This window comes from Kwoniella pini, chromosome 4 (assembly GCF_000512605.2).
Source record: "Kwoniella pini CBS 10737 chromosome 4, complete sequence".
NCBI classification, from domain to species: Eukaryota; Fungi; Basidiomycota; class Tremellomycetes; order Tremellales; family Cryptococcaceae; genus Kwoniella; species Kwoniella pini.
The window spans coordinates 1558928-1577262 of NC_091719.1; the positions used below are offsets into that span (position 1 = coordinate 1558928).

General features: G+C 42.2%; 8 protein-coding genes across 8 annotated transcripts; 5 read left to right on the forward strand and 3 right to left on the reverse strand.

The window, feature by feature from the left end:
* Window positions 1-2: 2 nt before the first annotated feature.
* I206_103600 (uncharacterized protein) lies at window positions 3-1747 on the reverse strand (the record flags this gene model as incomplete). Its single annotated transcript, XM_019153170.1, has 2 exons — window positions 3-623; window positions 725-1747. The coding sequence occupies 2 exons, from the start codon at window positions 1745-1747 to the stop codon at window positions 3-5; spliced, it is 1644 nt and encodes a 547-aa protein (XP_019013331.1).
* Window positions 1748-2620: 873 nt separating this feature from the next.
* On the forward strand, window positions 2621-4483 carry I206_103601 (uncharacterized protein; the record flags this gene model as incomplete). The annotated part of the gene is made up of 4 exons (XM_019153169.1): window positions 2621-2873; window positions 2948-3539; window positions 3607-4143; window positions 4210-4483. 4 exons carry the CDS (start codon window positions 2621-2623, stop codon window positions 4481-4483), a joined length of 1656 nt encoding a protein of 551 aa, XP_019013330.1.
* A 243-nt stretch (window positions 4484-4726) lies between these two features.
* Window positions 4727-6003, reverse strand: I206_103602 (uncharacterized protein; the record flags this gene model as incomplete). Its single annotated transcript, XM_019153168.1, has 2 exons — window positions 4727-4954; window positions 5023-6003. 2 exons carry the CDS (start codon window positions 6001-6003, stop codon window positions 4727-4729), a joined length of 1209 nt encoding a protein of 402 aa, XP_019013329.1.
* A 1024-nt stretch (window positions 6004-7027) lies between these two features.
* On the forward strand, window positions 7028-8371 carry I206_103603 (uncharacterized protein; the record flags this gene model as incomplete). Its single annotated transcript, XM_019153167.1, has 6 exons — window positions 7028-7066; window positions 7117-7211; window positions 7272-7294; window positions 7369-7697; window positions 7768-8022; window positions 8111-8371. 6 exons carry the CDS (start codon window positions 7028-7030, stop codon window positions 8369-8371), a joined length of 1002 nt encoding a protein of 333 aa, XP_019013328.1.
* Window positions 8372-8536: 165 nt separating this feature from the next.
* Window positions 8537-10265, reverse strand: I206_103604 (uncharacterized protein; the record flags this gene model as incomplete). The annotated part of the gene is made up of 5 exons (XM_019153166.1): window positions 8537-8910; window positions 9009-9114; window positions 9197-9769; window positions 9847-9989; window positions 10064-10265. 5 exons carry the CDS (start codon window positions 10263-10265, stop codon window positions 8537-8539), a joined length of 1398 nt encoding a protein of 465 aa, XP_019013327.1.
* A 267-nt stretch (window positions 10266-10532) lies between these two features.
* I206_103605 (uncharacterized protein) lies at window positions 10533-15089 on the forward strand (the record flags this gene model as incomplete). Its single annotated transcript, XM_070202799.1, has 11 exons — window positions 10533-10870; window positions 10972-11234; window positions 11319-12120; window positions 12172-12547; window positions 12605-13001; window positions 13062-13288; window positions 13345-13678; window positions 13741-13915; window positions 13967-14024; window positions 14088-14277; window positions 14341-15089. The coding sequence occupies 11 exons, from the start codon at window positions 10533-10535 to the stop codon at window positions 15087-15089; spliced, it is 3909 nt and encodes a 1302-aa protein (XP_070058900.1).
* Window positions 15090-15663: 574 nt separating this feature from the next.
* On the forward strand, window positions 15664-16226 carry I206_103606 (uncharacterized protein; the record flags this gene model as incomplete). Its single annotated transcript, XM_019153164.1, has 3 exons — window positions 15664-15781; window positions 15828-15879; window positions 15986-16226. The coding sequence occupies 3 exons, from the start codon at window positions 15664-15666 to the stop codon at window positions 16224-16226; spliced, it is 411 nt and encodes a 136-aa protein (XP_019013325.1).
* A 1504-nt stretch (window positions 16227-17730) lies between these two features.
* On the forward strand, window positions 17731-18285 carry I206_103607 (uncharacterized protein; the record flags this gene model as incomplete). Its single annotated transcript, XM_019153163.1, has 2 exons — window positions 17731-18089; window positions 18156-18285. 2 exons carry the CDS (start codon window positions 17731-17733, stop codon window positions 18283-18285), a joined length of 489 nt encoding a protein of 162 aa, XP_019013324.1.
* Window positions 18286-18335: the final 50 nt, after the last annotated feature.

The window sequence follows — 18335 nt, forward strand, 5'->3', positions numbered from 1 at the left end:
AGCTAAAACCTAGATTTGAAGGTCATTTCTATCGGACTATCGGTAATTTTCCTTTCTCTCTTGCCTGTCTTACTATCAGGACTTTCACCAAACCAATGATGATGACTGGTTGGCGTTTCGCCTTCTGCGTCTTCAGCTCTCGGATGCTGATCGTGTATTCTATCCATATCAAGGAAAGGTATTTTCCTTCCTCCTGTATAAGGCGGTGAAGTAGGAAAGTTTACCTGATCATGGGGTAGTGGTAAGGGCGGTAGATCTGTATTTTTCTTGTTTACAGTAATATCATCATCACTAGAAGTGAATTGAGTGAAAGTATTGATCAAAGGTGATCGAGCTTTTTCCTTTTGCTGCTTAATAGAATTAGGCGATAAATCTCCTACAGCAGTATTTGATCTAACTAAAGTAGGTGCTCTGGTTCGATTATTTTTGCTTAATTCTGGAGAAGTTGTTCCACCTGCTATAGTTGTTGATCTACCCAAAGCATTCGCATTTGGAGTTCGAGGAATTCTATTGGCGTTTTCGGCGGATAAAGGGGATTGAGGTTTCGTATTTCGTCGTGGAAAAGTTAATTTTGGTGTACCTAGTTGATGGTAATTTCTCAAAGTATCCGATATCTCACCGAGCTGTGCATTCGAACGAAATAGTCAGGTAAGCAGATTGTACTTTCACCTGTTTCCAGTCCTAGTGGGGAAAGCAAGATGCGGGTGAAGCGATGTTGACTCACCCGTTGCATGATATCTTCAATGCCTTTTTGCCTTTCCTCGATCTTACCCTTTACATCTTCCTCATTCTTATCATTTTCATTATCCTTACCCACTTCCCATATACCTCGACTACCCATACCTAGCCCTTCAAGCGATAAATGCATCCTTCCAACCTGTTCTTGACCTTTCAATACGAGATCAAGGTATCCTCTAAGTTTCTTACTCATTTCCAGACCATCTGTTGAAAGATTCGCATTGAATATCTCGTAGATAGGTTGATTTGCATCGTCGTTCTTTTGATTTTCGGACGTTTCAGAAGGTATAGCTGAAGGTAATAATCCGGTTTGATTTGGTGGTGAAGTGGCTGAATGATTAGGATGTCCAGGAGCGGATGTTGATCTATTCAAAGATGGTCGACTCTCTAAAGTTGGTGAAGAAAGATCGGGAGGAGCGATAGGTTTAATATGTTTTGAAACGTATTGATCATGTATTGATGGTGGAGGAAGCAATTTAGGATCATCAAATATATTTGAAATTTTTCTAGCTGATTCTTTATCACCTTGAGAAGGTAAATCAATAGCTGATTTTGGTAATGAATTATCATCACCAGGTAATAAACTAAATGAATCACTTGTAATACTTTCTTTCGTATTTTCTTCCTGCATGTTGACATTTTTTGGTGATTCTTTCATTCCGAAATCTTTTGATATAAGAGGTACCTTACTTCCACCACTATGTAACATGTTTTCTGTTCGTTCATGTTCACTTAAAGTAGGTAAACTATTCTTAGATTTCGGTCGATTGTTCGAATCACTTTGAAGAGGATATGCAGGACCTGTTATACTAAATGGTGAGCCTAATCCGTCTTCTGTTATTCGATTTTCAGCAACTGGGGAAGTAGGTGAAGCTGACAATTTCAGTGCTTTGGGTGAAGTCGGTAATTCGGATTCATTTATTGATGAAGAGTATAAAGGTAAACCTGGACTAGGTGGATCATTCTTTTGCGCGGATCTACGTCGAGAAAGGGAATAATATCCCAGCATATTAAATATCTATGCCTCGTTCCCTTTTAGACCGTGTGCGCATAACCCACGCTGATTTAGCGTGTTCGATATTATGTCAATTACACCTTGGCCTTAGGACAACAACAACAACAACAAAAAGCATTTACATCATCGCCAAACGCTAAGCCGCACGCCGCATACCTATAATTACGTAAACACATAAACACGCTGCGGTGCAATCAAAGTATCAATACTCAATTTTCGGTAAAATCTTGTACATCAATCACAGCAAAGTTTTATTCAACAATCTACATCCCTCTATCACTACATGCTTGATCTTTTATGCGCACAGGACGCGATCCCGCAAGAGAATCATGCTTGATCACAGTGGAATGCAAGTCGTGCAACCCCATGAAAAATGCGAAATAGACATGTGGAGGTGCCGCGAGACCAGGCGGGGACATCCGAATCATAATAGGTGAGGCATTTTTCTTGGTGGAAATGCTGAATCAGCTAAAAAGGGTTTAAGCTTATTCAGGATTCCCTCTCAAACAGGTTTCGAGGCTAAACAATCTGTTCTAGCTTCGTTTTTTGCGGCAAGTGGAGGTATGTTGAGAAATCTGATAGGTGATGAATGAACAAAGGGTATAGGAGAGGACACGGTTCTCTGTTTGAGGATTGATATACAGGAGGCTTTGGAGTGTAGAGAGCGCGAGATTGCTTGATAAGCTTCAGAGTGGTTTATCCGACCTCCACTTTCAGATGGATTCCACTTATCTTGGATGGCAGTTTCCAAATTGGTATAAGAAGACCACAAGCTGATTCTGGAAGCAATGAATGATACTGACCGATTACCAAAAGGTCGGCAGACACCATCGAAGCTATCACTCCAATTTCGATATAAGAGCAATCATGAAATCGCCACGTATGAGTGTTAACGAGAGCTCAAGTCAAGCTGACTGTTACGTGAGGGATAATTCAGCTCAGCCGCTTGAAGTGCCACTCGATAAAACGACTCGTGATAGTATGAAGGAAACTCGGATTCAACAGACTCGAAAGAAGGAATCCCAATTCGATTTAGGACCGGAAGATCAAATAATTCAATTGTCCCATACCAAAAAATGGGGATTATTAGTGTTATTTAGTTTTTCATTATGTGTTGACCGTAAGTCGTTTTCCCAACTATCTCAACTAACACTGCATTCTCAATTATCGCTTTAATGATGAATGTCTAAACAGAGTGGAGTTATAATGGATTTTTCATTTTAACACCTAAAATTGCTCAAGAACTTTCAATACCAATTTCTCAACAATCATGGATAGTAACTTCATATTTAATTACATTTGGATCTACAATTTTACTTTTTGGTAGAGTATCAGATTTATATTCACCTTCAAAAGTATTTTCGATTGGATTTATTATTTTAGCTATTTTTAATTTATTAATTTCTTTTTTACCTGAATTATATTCTTTTTTTATATTTCGTGCTTTATCAGGAATTGCAGGTGCTTCTTTAGTTCCTTCAGCTTTTAAATGTTTATCAAGTATTTTTCAAAAAGAAGAATTAGGTAAAGCTTTAACTATTTATACTTCTGCTGCACCTGTTGGTGGAGCAAGTGGTGTAGTTATAGCAGGTATTATAGATTTAATACCTAATTCAGGTCAAATGTCATCTTGGAGATGGTTTTGTAGAGTATTAGCTATAGCTATATTCATACCTGCTATAGGGAGTTTATTTTGGATTCCAAAAGGAATAGATTCGAAGAAGATTGAAAAAGAAGAGAATCAGAAAAAAAAATTTAAAAAACTTGATTTAGGCGGATCTTTCCTGTAAGATGAATTTTTTTGGTTTACTCAGATAAATGACGATAATGAAACTAACCTCGTTTTTGCTTAGTATTCTCGCTGCTGTATTACTTCTTATATTGTCATTGACAATGGGAGGAGATCATGGTTTCAAGACAGCTTACTTTATTGCACCATTCATCATTTCAATATTCATATTTCCAATTTTTATATGGTACGAATCAAAATTACCTAAAGGATATCCTTTATTACCTCCTTCAATATTCAAAATTCGTAACGTATGGATTTTCTTATTATTAGGTTTGATTATTTTTTCTTTTTGGTCAGTAAATAATTTTGCTTTTGTAAATATATGGTTAACACATAGAGGAGAGAGTGGAATTATAGTTGGAGTTAGATTACTACCTCAAGCTATAACTTCAATTATTGCAGCTTGTATGTTATCGAAATTTTCTTGGTTCACCAATCAACCTCGTATAGCTATTACAAGTGGTATGACACTTGCCATTGCTGGATTTATAATGTTTAGTCAATCTAAGGATCAAATAAATAATAATTATTGGAAATTCATTTTCCCATCAAGTATATTCGCTTCAGGTGGTGCTATGTTAGTTTATTCCGCAACTTCGTAAGTTTGTGTCCATTTCATCTAATATAAGTTGTGAATTACTACTGATCGATGGGATGTGCTCAGTGTGGGAGTAATGACATCGGTTCCCCCTTCTATGTCAGGAACAGCTGGTGGTTTACTTCAAGTTTTCTTCCAGGTTGGAGGATCTTTAGCTTTGGGAATACAAGCCGGAATGATTACGATCAATCCTGGATCTTTCGGTAATTACAAGAACATTCAAGCGTCTTTCTACTTTGAGATCGGCTGGCTTGCTTTGGGATTGTTGGTCTTCTTAGTGGCGTACCGAAGACCGAAATCTGCCGTGTCAGACGACGAAGCGCCTCACATGATCCATTGAAAGAACCAAGAAGACATTTTGTGTGTCGCGAAAAGCCTGGCACGAAACGAGTCTTTACACGATAGATACCATTCTGTAATCATCAATACTGTTTCACATAGAGATATCTGCAGCTGAGAAATATCGTACTATATATACATTGTATGAATTGTGTTTCATATCAACCGATAGAATAGAGGTCGTATATTGTCTGCGGAGCGACATATCTATTCTTCGAACAGATAAACTTAGCTATAATCGTGCCTAAGACTTGGCAATCCGCAGTTTCAAATCCCATAATTCGTTATAAATCTCTTCCATCTCCTCTTCGAGCTTTCTTCTTTCTTCTTTGTGCTTTTTTTCCTGATGATCGAGGTGAGATCTTAGATTACTATTGAGTTCCTCTATCGCTTGCATTCGTCTTCTCGTTGAAGCGTCGCAGGAGTGGATGGGATTGAGTGAGACGTGGTCGGGTATCGCATTTCCGTTTGGCTGACGACACGTTAATCGAGTCAGTCTCGGATTTACGGAGACTAGGACCAAAACCTGATTTCACTCACTATCCTGGTATGTCCATTTACAGGCCTTGTCGGGCTAAATGCTGGTGATATCTCCTTTCTTCCTCCTTGTTTTGCATGCAGGTTGTCGATTATGACATTCGCTTCACTAAGCCTCCACTTGAGCGTTTCAATCTGTGTCTCCAGTTCAGCCTGGGCCCATGGAACCTTTGTGTATAAGTGCTCCGATTTCTCAAGAGGGACGACCAATGTTCCCCTTTCTTCTTGCAGATCATCAATATCTCCTTGATAGTCTCGCACCATATCTACCGGACTATTCTTCTCCTCCTTTTCTCGTCGAAGCTCGTTTTCCAGCTGGTTTATCGTCTCATGAAGATTCTTGTTTTCATCTTGGATGGCTGCTTTTTCTATTTCCATTTCCCGTATCTTCGTTTCGAGGTCACTTCTACCTTGAAGAGCCTCTGAAAGCTCATTCAACACCGCTTCACATTTAGTGTCCAGGTTTGCCTTCTGCTCTTGAAGATCATTTATTTCTGCCCTCTGCTCGGACACTCTATCGTTAAGCCCATCGAGTGTTACCTTCAATTGTTGGCATGATGCCTTCTCCTTGATATGACTTTTTTTCCAATCTATAGCTTCCTTTTTAGCTAATTGGTTATATTCTTCTTTTGACTCCAAAACCGCTTGAAGCTGGATAATCTCCTTTTGGTAGATGTCGAGCTGTTTTACTAGATCACCATGAGAAGATAACAAGGAATGATAATCCAGCTGAGATGCTTTCAAAGCAGTTAAACATCTTTCCCATTGATTCGTATATATCCTTGCGATCATGTAAGGTTTGCCGTCGATCTGGTTTATGAGGGCCTTGCATTCTGATAAAGCATGAAATTGGCTTGATATAAAAGGATCGTCTGATATCCCTTGTGCTTTTTGATGTTGCGTTGTAACGATCTGGAATCTGTTGGGATGTATAAAGTCGATGTCATCTGTCCGAGGTCGTTTGGAAGAGGAGAAAGAAGTCATCCTGAGTAAGTAATCGGTATTGATAATGGGCTTCAGATAGCATGAATAAAGGAAACACGCTTTGAAGATATGTCAGATATGATAAATAGCAGAGAAGAAACAGAAAAGGGCAAGTCTTTTTAGATATGGGTAATGTATTAGTAGGATTGATCTTGGGTGGCGAAAAGTCCAGTCATCTATCGTCTATTTCTTCTCCGCACGGATCGCCTTGGTGATAACGATGCACGATCCTTTTCCTGATCGCATCTCTGTAAATCTTGTGAGAGATGGCCGGGGCGACAGAGCTTCCATTGATATGTAGATCCATTACTGCAAGTCTATTTTGATGCTATATTTCGTAGCGTTCGAATAACTTGTTCGGGTCATATACAGCGTTTCACATTGCATTAGTGCTATGTGTGATACCGGCCCCACTACACCGTAGCTTATCTGCTGTGTCATCTATTCGGCAATTTGCCCTCAGCTTTTTCATTCGCGTCGACTAAGTATGCCCATATCATTGTCACCTTCCATGTCATTTGCTTTAGAAAGCGGATGGAGACATTATAATTGTCGGCCGGCATTCCGATCAAGTATCTGCGACCATTCGTGAGAGCCTCGAGGATCTGGTGGATGTTGAGATTGACGTCAGAAAGTGGGCTTTAGCATATTGAGATGTCGATACGAGTGATTGCGCGTTGTTATGTACTCGCCAATCCTATGACAGTCGTTTCCTCGGTGTCTTGAGAGGGTCATCTTAAAGGCTAGTAGTGATTAGTTGCTTCATGACTGCCTTTGGTCGAGATCTTTGCTTGATCAGCCCATCGACCTCGGCTTGGACCGAAAAACCCGAGGTGGAGGTCAAGATGATATAATCAAATGATCACCTTACAAATGGCGTAAGGTAGTAATAGAGCACATCATATTTCGTCAAAACAGTAAAGAATAACGACCTGTACAATAGTATATTAAGAAGAGTATATACATGTCTCTTCTATCCAATCTATCTCATACTTTTTCCAGAAATACAACAAGCTTACGAAAGATGTCAACTCAAATTCCCAAAACTATTAAAGCCATTCAGGTTTGTGGTACCCTCCTTCGTAGTTTGATTATGCTAATGGACAATGTTAGGTCGATAAAGTCGGCGGGCCAGAAGTGAACGTATTGAGAGAGATACCTACACCTGTACCTAAAGACAATGAGGTGCTCATAAAGGTACAATGGACGTAAGTGGTGATCACGGATAGTATGAGCTATATAGTTGACCCGCTTGATCTTTGTTTTAGGGGTGTCAACTTCATCGATAATTGTAAGTCGACTTAGCTCGAGGTTCTGTTATGTACATGCAATTAGAACGCTCACTCTCTCGGTTGTAAACAACAGACTTCAGGACTGGATTATACCCAGCCAAATTCCCATACACTGTAGGACAAGATGCAGTAGGAACTTTGGTTAGTGCACCAGAGGGATATCATATCAAAACGGGTACAAGAGTTTTCACTACAGCCCCTAACTCTTTCGCAGAATACCTTGTGGCTCCTGTAGAAAGAGTTGCTATTTTGCCTGACGATATACCTGCTGAAGACGGTGTATCAATTGGTGTTCAAGGATTGACAGCTTTATATCTCCTCAAAGAGAGTTATGCTGTCAAAAAAGGAGATTGGATCTTGAATAGAAGTGCTGCGGGAGGAGTTGGCTTGATCCTCACTCAGGTGTGTAATCATGACAGTCTGCGGGTATTTTCAAGGCCAAGCGAAGTTGGACTGACGGAAATATACATAGATCGCTAAATACCTAGGAGTTAATGTTATTGCTACTGTATCTTCAAAGGAAAAAGCAGAAATTGCCAAGAAGTCAGGAGCGGATCATGTACTTCTTTCGACTGATTCTTCAGAGACAAACGTAAAGAAAATCCTAGAATTGACAGGAGGAGAAGGTGTGCATGTTTCTTATGATGGAGTTGGAAAAGATACTTTCGATGAAAACTTCGAAATTGTTAGAAGAAAAGGTACTATCGTGACATACGGAAATGCCTCTGTGAGTGACTAAAATATCCCAGGGAATATTTCATGTGCTTCAAGTGGAAGTCAAAATCACGATGCTGACTGTAATTTTCGACTTGAAGGGCGCTGCACCTCCTTTCCCAGTATCTAAACTTACACCCAAAGCACTCAAAATCACTCGACCTTCTTTACCAGCTGTTGTCAAAACACAAGAAGAATGGGATGAGTACACTTCGGAACTCATTGATATTACAAAAAAAGCTAAAATCAATTATGCTGTTCATAAAGTATATGGATTTTCTGCTGAAGAAGTCGCTCAAGCTCAGAAGGATATTCAAGGTAGAGGAACAACTGGAAAGCTCTTGATCAAGATTTCCGAGTAAAAGTTGGGCCAATCGAACATGTGTATGACAGAGGTCGACTTGAAGGTTGTAGGAGTGAGGTTTGAAGATATGTTTACTAAAGGTCTTGGTGATGACAGAAGCAATAATTGATGATATGCAGTACATATGTATACATACGATCGAATTGTTCTTTTCGTACTATAACTACTTGATCAGATAAGTTACAAGGAAACTAGCTGCACTTCCACCTGCTAGACCAGCTACCAAGCAAAAACTAGCCAGAGTACCAGCTACGTCCCTTTCATCCTCTTCTATTCGCTTAGAGAGCTCCGGCGAAGAAGCAACTATCATACACACTGATCCTATGTATCCGTTGGTCAATCCTAGCAATAAGATAATTAAAAAATATACCAAGTCTGAATTGAATATTGGTACTGTGCTCCTCAATGTGGTGTTGCAAAAGAACAGTAAAGGTATAAATATTATTCGTGATAGCGATAGAAGGAGGATTCGAGGCGGTGAAGTGGTAAACAATGCTTGGATTGATGGAAGGTATGTTCTACCGCAATAATCACCGACTAAGAGGGTAACATGAGCACAAGGTTTGAGCATCTCCGTAACTCTGCATTTGTGCGGACCTCTTGATCGAGGCCCATATGCGAGAAGCACTACTCACTGTTGAACAACAGGAAATGTAAAGGAATAAATACATCAGGTTGTAGTAATCTGGGTGTTGGCTTGTGAGTGGATAATATCGTTGTGGTGACAGGAGGGAAAATTGACTAAATGTTTGGGAGTCAGCATATACTCTGTATCCAACCTTTGGTAAAGCTATACTCTGTGGTATACATCGATGAGACTCACCAAGGTTACCACAAATACCCAAGCGACTGCAATCATCAACACCAAATTCTTCTTGAATACCTTTCTGGTCAGACCTTTCTTTTCTTCTTGATCTTCACTTGTCCTTGTGCTTGAGCTTGATGAAGTGATCAAAGAGTATTGTGAATGACGCATGAGGAACCTATGAGCAAATAAACAACCGATTGTACCGGCTGATCCCAATGCCCATAATCCTACTCCGGCCAAAGTAGAAGCTTTCGTTTCCCCATTATCCCCTTCCACTGGTCCATTCTTAGATCCGGCCGCGATGATGGCCAAAAATAGCTGGACCAGAGAAACGAGCACCGCTATACCACCTTGGCCTGACATTACAGCTAGAATCTCTTTAGAACCCCATAATGCAGATAAAGCGAATACTCCTGATTGTAGATAAGCTGTTGAAATAGATAAAATCACTGTTGTAGCTATGATAACAGGCAATAGAGCAGTGGACGATAGGGAAGGGAGAATCAAAGGAAGTAGAGGGAATGCGAGAATGAACGATGTGAGCAGTAAAAGCAACAACGACCAGTGTATTCGTTTTGAAGGTGAAGTCTATACAGGAGTATTTTAGCGAACCTCTTATTAATCTACTTTGAGGATATCTGCTTTGTGAATCGTGTGGGACTCACTTTGCCAACACTCCTCTGCGCCATTCCGAGGAAGAAGAGGTTTCCAAAGCAAAAAGACGAAGAGATATAACTTGCTAAATTTGACTTCATACTAGAGTCGGTAGGAAAGAACGTTGTCAAGAGAGGTATTGTACATAAAAGCGCTGTGACAGGACAATTAAGCGATCATGAACTTCAGAGGAGCTTTGCCCTGTTTGTGGACGAGCAGACTACTCACCGTTCCAGCTCATTAGTACACCTGCACCCAACACCCAGAAAGCCAGATAGACTTTCGGTTCATGACGGACATCCTCTTTGATATTGTCCCTTTCATGATGTGTCGAAGCTTCATCATTGGCTGACAAAGGCTCATACTCGGGTCTCATTGCGCGGCTGTCCTCTGTCGATCCAGCTAAGAATCTTCGTAATGCTCTCAGCATGTTGATGACATGCAGTGATGTGAAGTATGAACAGGATGAATTGAATGAATTTAAGGTTATGATTGGATTTGGGTTAGAAAATGGATCCGGTTGATCGGGAATTCACCAAACGCGACTAACGACAATGTCACTCAATGCAGCTATCAAACACTCGATAACTCAACGATATTTCAGTTTCGCCAATTATATTTACCTTGAATTCAGGCTTCTAAAAGACTTGTATCGTCTGAGATCGATGTGCTAGGCAGATCCTAGGATTCAACCATCATGTCAGATCCAGTAGATCCTACAACAGCGGACGGTGTGTCACCTGGCATCCCGATAGATCCGTCTCGTCTATCCACTCAAATACAACCAGCAGCATCGACATTAGCCTCCGCCATATCAGTCAACCCAGATCCAGTGGACCCTGCAGTTCAAGCTGAATCATCTACTACACAGGCACATTCAATTCCTATCTCGACTCTCGAGGCTGCTATGTCGTCGATAGTAGAGCAAGCTGAAATACCAGCATCTACTTCTTACATACCCAATACAGGTGTCAATGGTAGAAGAGCTAGCTCAAGCGGCGGCAAAGGACTTAATGGTCAACACAGGAGCGTGGGGTATGTCCATTCTTGATGAAACTTACTCTTTAAGTGACTCACTCCGCAGAGTACTCTGAATCGTGCGTAAACGCTATGCTTATGCTTGCACTGCTCAATAGTCCTGAATTGACAACGCCGTCATTATTATCGGAAACTTCTGGAGGAATATTCATTCCGACCGGAGAACCACCTTACGAACCACCTGCCGATATCATATATCCTCCTGATAAAATCGCGAATCCCTTTTGGGGAGATATGGCCCCTCAACCTATCATCGAAAATTTTCCTGCAAATTCGTTATATAGACCGAAATACTTGCCAGCGGATATAGATGATAGACTGGATAAGAGGAGTGTTTGGATTGGTATCGAAAAGGATTCGTGTGAGTACTCTTTCCTGAACCTGCCAAATTTCTCTAAGAATGAAGATCTAAAACTCGTGCAAATCGATTCAATGCTTCATTTAGCCCGCGCCGTCTACTTCCTACCTCCAACGTGTCAATGCTGCAAGAATCCTGCTGTCGCTCAGCACTGTGATCGAGGTTGGCCGAAATGCGCTCGATGCGTTGGCAGAGGTGTAATCTGTATACCAGGTAAAGCATGGGGTATGATGCGTCCGAAAGGCAAACGTCGCAACCTAAAAGCTGAAGCGGCTAAAACCAAACCGTTTAATGACGTACTTCAAGATACATCAAACGGTGGTCTACCTGGACCTTCAAACTCCCCGTTTACTGGTATTGGCCGCTTATCGTCGAAAGAAAAAGGTAAAGCCCCGGCCCATACATACATTCCTCCTCCTCCTCTTCCTAGTCTTCCTGATGAGAATCGAGCAACCTCAATGAGCATCGATCAACCACCTTCGCTTTTACAATCGAAACCGCAGAAGAAGAGGAAGCTGTCTATAGCGGTAGAAGGTGATCCAAAAAGGGTGCGACGGAAATCAAATCGAGATGCCGTTGGTCCATTAACTCATCCGACCGACTTGCCGCTTACACGCAATGATCAAGCGTATTTCTCTCGCTTGGAAGATAATGCCCGGAAACCTCCCCTAAGCGATATGTACGGACCTTGTCCCGTATGGGCAAAAACTAAATCAGCATTACAATCGGCTGCTGAGTATCTGCGGGAGCCCAGAAGCACTGCTGGAGCCAGTGTGGAGATAGGTGTTGGCGGTGTAGCAAGGGGGGTCATCTTAGAAGGTGAAGTCAAAGGTGTTCAAGGTAACTTTTGGGGTTCAGGAAGGGATTCGGGAACCATCATTACTGCAATGTAAGTCCTAACGCCCGTTCTCAGACTTCAAACTGACAGTGATACTCGCAGTGGTCAGTCCAGGCGACAACGATCACTTCATTATCCTTCATGTGAACCTCCTCGTCTGACCTCTCCCGTGAACGATGATGATCATGAACCGGCAATTCGTCCCTCTTCCCCACCGCTTAATATCCTACCATCAGTTTACAACACCGAAAAGGTTAGAATCAATGCCAACTGCACTAGCTCCACAGCTCAGGAAGACCAAAAACCCGACCTTGACTTAGCCAATGCCGGAGAAAAGCCAGAAATCACCGCTCTACTCATGGCACAAAGGGCCAGAACTCCTGTAGCTGTAGCCGTAGCACAGGACTACAGTGCTGTCCCGTTTAAAGTACCAAGACCTCTGGTCGTTTTGGGCTGGTTCTGGATAACGGATGCTTGGGTGCGTGTTATATTCAAATAAGCTAAGAATTGCAGGAATTGACTTTCATCCTGATAGCTTGAACCCATCATGCCTGATATTCAACTGTTCACACCCAGTCAAAATGCACCTGCTGGTCGACCGGAAGAAGTGATTTGGAAATTTCGGTTCGAATGGTGTACAGGAGGAAAGCAAGATATGCCTTGGTGGAGCTCTAATCGCGAACCAAGACAATCGGTTTACTTGCCTTCTTCAGCTACTAGTGATCATACTTGGTCATTGTCTGGTACAGACAGAGGATCGACGACGGTATCAGCACCCACCAGGGACGTTCCAATGGAAATGGACGAAACATCCAATTATCAGCACACATGCGACAACTGTCGATATACCTCCGAGAGGATTTATGAGACTGGTGATATTTGTCTCAATGAAGCTTGTTCGTGGTTCTTTGGCGACGCTGCGAGCAATACCAGTGAGTCTCTGCTCAATTGTGAGTGCTGGATGGATACTAACGATATCTGCACGGCGTTAGATCGAATAGGTCCTATGACGAACCGTCCTGCTCCAGCACGACCTAGAGCACGAATACAGCCTGAAACGCTCGGTCTGCGACTACGTCCACCTCAGCCCACAGGTATCAGTCACGATGTCACTCAGGCTCACGCTGGGCGGGAGTTCTGGCGAGGCTGGGTATGTGACAAATGCGGATCAGCTCAGGAACGCTATAAATGGACCGGTTGGTGTTGTGAAGCTTGTGGCGTAAGTCGAAACAGTGGTGGCGCTTCCCAACAAGTCATTAATCTTTTTTTGTCTAGCACTCTATACAACCACCTCGACGTGTATATACAGCAGAAGATTTACGTTTGCCCTCCCGACCGGTATGTACTTCTGCGAGACAAGAGGATGGATATGCCTCTTTCCCCTTCCAAACTCAACGCTCATGGTCCCTTTTTCCTCTTCATATCAAGGTTGTGAAGCATTCCCTTGATCATGACCTATTCGGCAATGATAGTCAAGTCCAGCATTCCTTAGCTCATGAAGGGAATGGTGTGAACGAGGTAGCTGGGAAGGTATTGAGGGGCTTGCAAGTGCAAGGTGGCAATGAGGTTCCTCTCCGGAGGTATACTGCGAATAGCACAACGCGGAGACGTAAGTACACCTTTGGACCGCTTCATACAGAGCAAACGCCTGTACTGACATTCCGATCTAAGCTGTCGAACTTGCGCTATCTCCTTTCTATACTTATCTGTGCGGATCGGATCCATCTCCCTTCGCCAGCTTTCCGACATATCGTACGGTTCACTGGCAAGACGTTCCGCCTGTTTGCTTGGATGCGATAGATCTTGTAAATACTCGTGCTGGAAGCATGTTCCCCGGTCAACCAGAGTAAGTCGTCCTGAACTACGTGCATCGCAATTGAGCTAACATATCGATTAGATTTGGAAGTCTTTTGATTGTAGCAAATCCTCCAAATTCGTCAACCAGCTTGAATCCTGTAAGCTATCTTGTGATACCGTCATGCCAAAAAGGTGCTGATTGATTACCTCTTTTGCCGCAGAAACTTGTCATGAGGCCCAACACATACATGGCGATCTTGTTTCTGGGGTCTGACGCTACTGTGCGCATTCGGAGCGGTGGAGTCAGGCATAAACAAGGCGAATTGACCGTTCAACATGGTGATGTAATTGGGTTTAGGGCTGGTAGTCAAGGTATAGAAGCTGCACTGAGGATGGAGAATTTTGGATTTTGTGAGTTACCGCTCTATGAAGACGCACGTAGCAGGAAACAGCTCATCTTAACGTTTACGACAGTTTGCATCGCTCGGCATGCTCGGGCTACCGATCTCAACCTTCCGCAAACACCTACATCAGATTCAAACTTCTCAGAAAGCTTTTTATCTCACCTTCATGCTCGAAGCCATTCTCAGCCATCTTCCTCTGTCGAACCTCTCTCAGCCACTTTTCCCCCTCAACATGATATTAATCCATCTCGACAAAATACTCCGAATACCCCAATTTTCGCGCCCAAAAAAACCCAGTCACGTCCTAAATCTGTTACTTTACCGAAAATCACCAAATTAGCAGAGATGAATCTGGAGAATTGGTATATCGGTGCATATCCTCTAGACCAAAAACAATTCTTACGGATTTTAAAACCATATCGAATTCACTCCGCGTCAGAGACTGGCAGAGCTGAAGAGACGGGGGACGTTCGGGAAGAACAGATCATGGTAATTGATCAAGAGAAAGAAGAATTCACTCAAATCGATCCAATCCCTTTATCACCTTTACCAGGATATGATGATTTATTCCCCGAACCTGAACCTGAACCTATATTGCCCAGTAAAAAGTCAACTCCAGCTAGTAAGAAAGCGAAAGCTTCTACGATGACTCCCTCCGCGACACCTACCAGTGGTAAAAAGAGGAAAGGCCCGAGAATTAGTACGAGTGCCACTCCGGCTGGGAGTGTGATTGATCCTGAAGAAGGAACACCAAGTTTGAAAGGTACGACTTCTGGGACTAAAAAAGCCAAAGGTAGGAGTAGGAAGTCCTTGGCTTAGTGGAATGCGCTGGGAATCATTGTAATTGTTGTTCTTAACAATGAAGAAATGCTATGCATCTGCTTGTATCATCATTTTTGAGTGGAAAGAGGGCATCTAGCATGACGTACGGCGAATCCTTACAAAGCAGAATCCTCCTTTCATGTAGATTATGTGCTTACACTGCCTCAATACGAATGCTAACCTTCGAAAAGGGGGTGATAGGCATTATACTTGATTGAAGAGCCCCCATTCTAGCCATTCTGAAGCATTCAGAGTGAAGGGAAGTACATCTAGCCTCTCCATACGTATGATCATCAATGGTCTGAAATTGCAATTGGTATTCATGCACAATGGAGCTTATTCGTCATAATACGTTGTAAGAAGAGGTACCCAAAGCTACATACAAAGGACGAGAATGACACAAAAGAGATCACGATCATGATGACAATATATAATTAGGACCAACTGATCTCAAAGTGGCAAATGTTTTTCCTACAGTACATCATTTTATCACATTCCTGATCCACCCAATTCCCTATTTGCGGATCAATATCGATCTCTCTATTAATTCAATACCAAGCTTCTTACCACAATGTCTACTACATCAGAGCCACCGACTACTAATGCAAGTGATGCTGATACGTCAGGACCTGATACATCCGGTGAATCCTTGTTCTTGGTATACAATGATCCGACACGAGCCTCTTCGAGTCAGTGCCGATTTGGTAAAATCAAAAAGCGATATAATCGTCCTAGGGAAATACTATGCTCTTCCGCTGCCGGCTAACATCTGCAAGGTGGATGAAAAGTGAGTCGATATTACTCGTCAGGAATTGCAACTTTTATTCCTGGCCTTGTACGGGCATCTCGCGGGCGTCTTGCAAATCTGCATTACTAATGACATTCCATGTCAGATCGGAGAAAGCCTATGTAAACATGGAAGTCCAGGTATCCGGGAAAGGTGATGTGACAACGACAAGTTCCTGGACGAAAAGCGATGCTACGATTTATGAAGAGCGCATGCTCCTCAGTATCAAAGATATTGAAAGGTTTTCCGAGGGCCATCCACTCAGAAGAATGGTATTCTCGTCCAATGATTCCGGCACACAGGGCTCTACCGTAGGTGCAGACACTCACGAGGGGGAGTTAGCTTGACATATTGAAATTTGGTAAATTGAAACACGTTTTTCATGTAGTGTCACGAATGGTTCATCTATGCATGTATTCCATGTGGTTGTGCGCATCTTGTCTTTCAATAAAATTACCAAAATTTGGTTGCACAGCTGGGCCGCGCCACAGTCGAGTTTAAGAGCAACGTTGCAGTATTCCCCCATACATCGACACGGACTCTTGTACGCATGTGGCTGCAAAATGGTGCCAAACTTACAAGAACATACTGTAACATTTACAGTCACCCGCACTGTGCTAAGGCTGAAGCAACAGTGGCATGATTCTGTAACACTCTGGAATACGTAGTACAGTATGACGATTGAGCTGGAAAGTGAAACGCATTCTTGACCCATAGTCCCCTTTGCCACTTCATGTGCATTTTCTATGGAATGTGCGACAACATAGTGATACCATCTATGATTACATGAACCATCACATCGGAAACCACAAGCATGATTGCCAAGCAAAAGATGACGTCTGTTGCCTCCCGTGCTAGCCCTTGAGCTCATCAACACTTTCGTCATGATGTTCCCTACCAAATTTCCGTGAATGCTGCACTGAGCAGCGAAGGCTACCCAGCGCGACCCACAAAGGACGGAAATAACATCATAGTGTCGTCACACGTCTTTCCCACCCACTTTTTTTGGAGTGAATGGAAGTAAGTCTCGCCCCTTGAGACGATCTATACTGACGGTATAAACTTTCAAGCATATCTTCACCAGGTAAATTTAGCGAGGCCTGTAATAATGCCTCTACGGCTACCCAGTATGTCACTAATCCTGAACAGACCACGAAGCAAGATACTATGTGCACATTACTTTAAATGAGTCACAATGGCGGTATGCACAAAGCTTGCCTACAATTGGCCTCAGTGAATTTCAAGGAAGATTTCACTTATGGCGTGGAATCGTTATATTATTTGTGGGCAGTATTGAATCATCAAGCTTCAAGTGAGTTGTTACTCGTATTTCCGTTTTAGCTTTGAGGGCTGACCGTAGGCTTTATACAAAAGTGCTCAGACCGCTGATCAAGGTCATGGTGATGAGGCACAGTTTCAGATCACATAAGACCGGATGTCATGGTTTTCCGCATGCTAGATAGATGTATTGATATTCTCCGTCTTCTTTAAGAGTAGTGTGAAGTGCAGTGGTTTGTTTCCATATTCAGCCATGTAAGACATAGTGTGACGTATCTTGTAGGACAGAGTATTCAATAGCAGGAATCGCTATTGGCTTTGCTACATGAAACGATCCAACATCCCTTCAAAGAGAAATCCTTTATATTACATTACCATCATATTCAAAGTCAGTTGCGAATGGCGTCATTATCGCTGAAATTGATGTGCATTTTGATTGAGTCGAGCATAATCATTTGCACCTAAACTTCCAATATGAAATATCTACTTGTATAAGAATAACCATAAGATAAATTCGCTCTTCAGTTCTTTACGATAAACGCAATCGCATTAAGTACCAGGATAAAGTATATCATGTCAGAATCAACTCAGTTTGCTACACAAATTCAATCTGATAAACCCACTTCCAAAAGTAGTCGTCGATGGACCTTATCAAGTACCAATTGGAAATCAAGATTCAGTATATTTAGTCATATATTTGATCGAAATTCTTCCACATTTGGAAGAATAGGTAAACGTAATAACAAGATGTTATATAGCGAAATTGCCAATAGACCACGATTTGATAGTCTTGAAGATGCTAAAAAAAATGTCCAGGCAACCTCATCCAAAAACAATCAAAAGATTACAAGAACCAAAATTGGTGATCATTGTGTTACAAGTTATTTTGTTTTGGTCAAGTCTGACAAAGCAGGTGAATCTGGAACCAATCAGTAAGTTCTACTTATTCGGTGCATTTCGAATTTGAGTACGATAAGCTCATAAAGGATTCTATATAGGTCCACCGAGTGGGAAAAATACATGCTAACGCCCGGCATTGGAGGATTGACGACATTTCATCTTGGGAGATTGACGGCAGATGAAATGATTCAAGATTTGGGATCATCTCAAACCAATAAATCCATATGATCGAATTCCATAGTAGAGAGATACCGAGTGATCCCAACGGTATCCGCTCA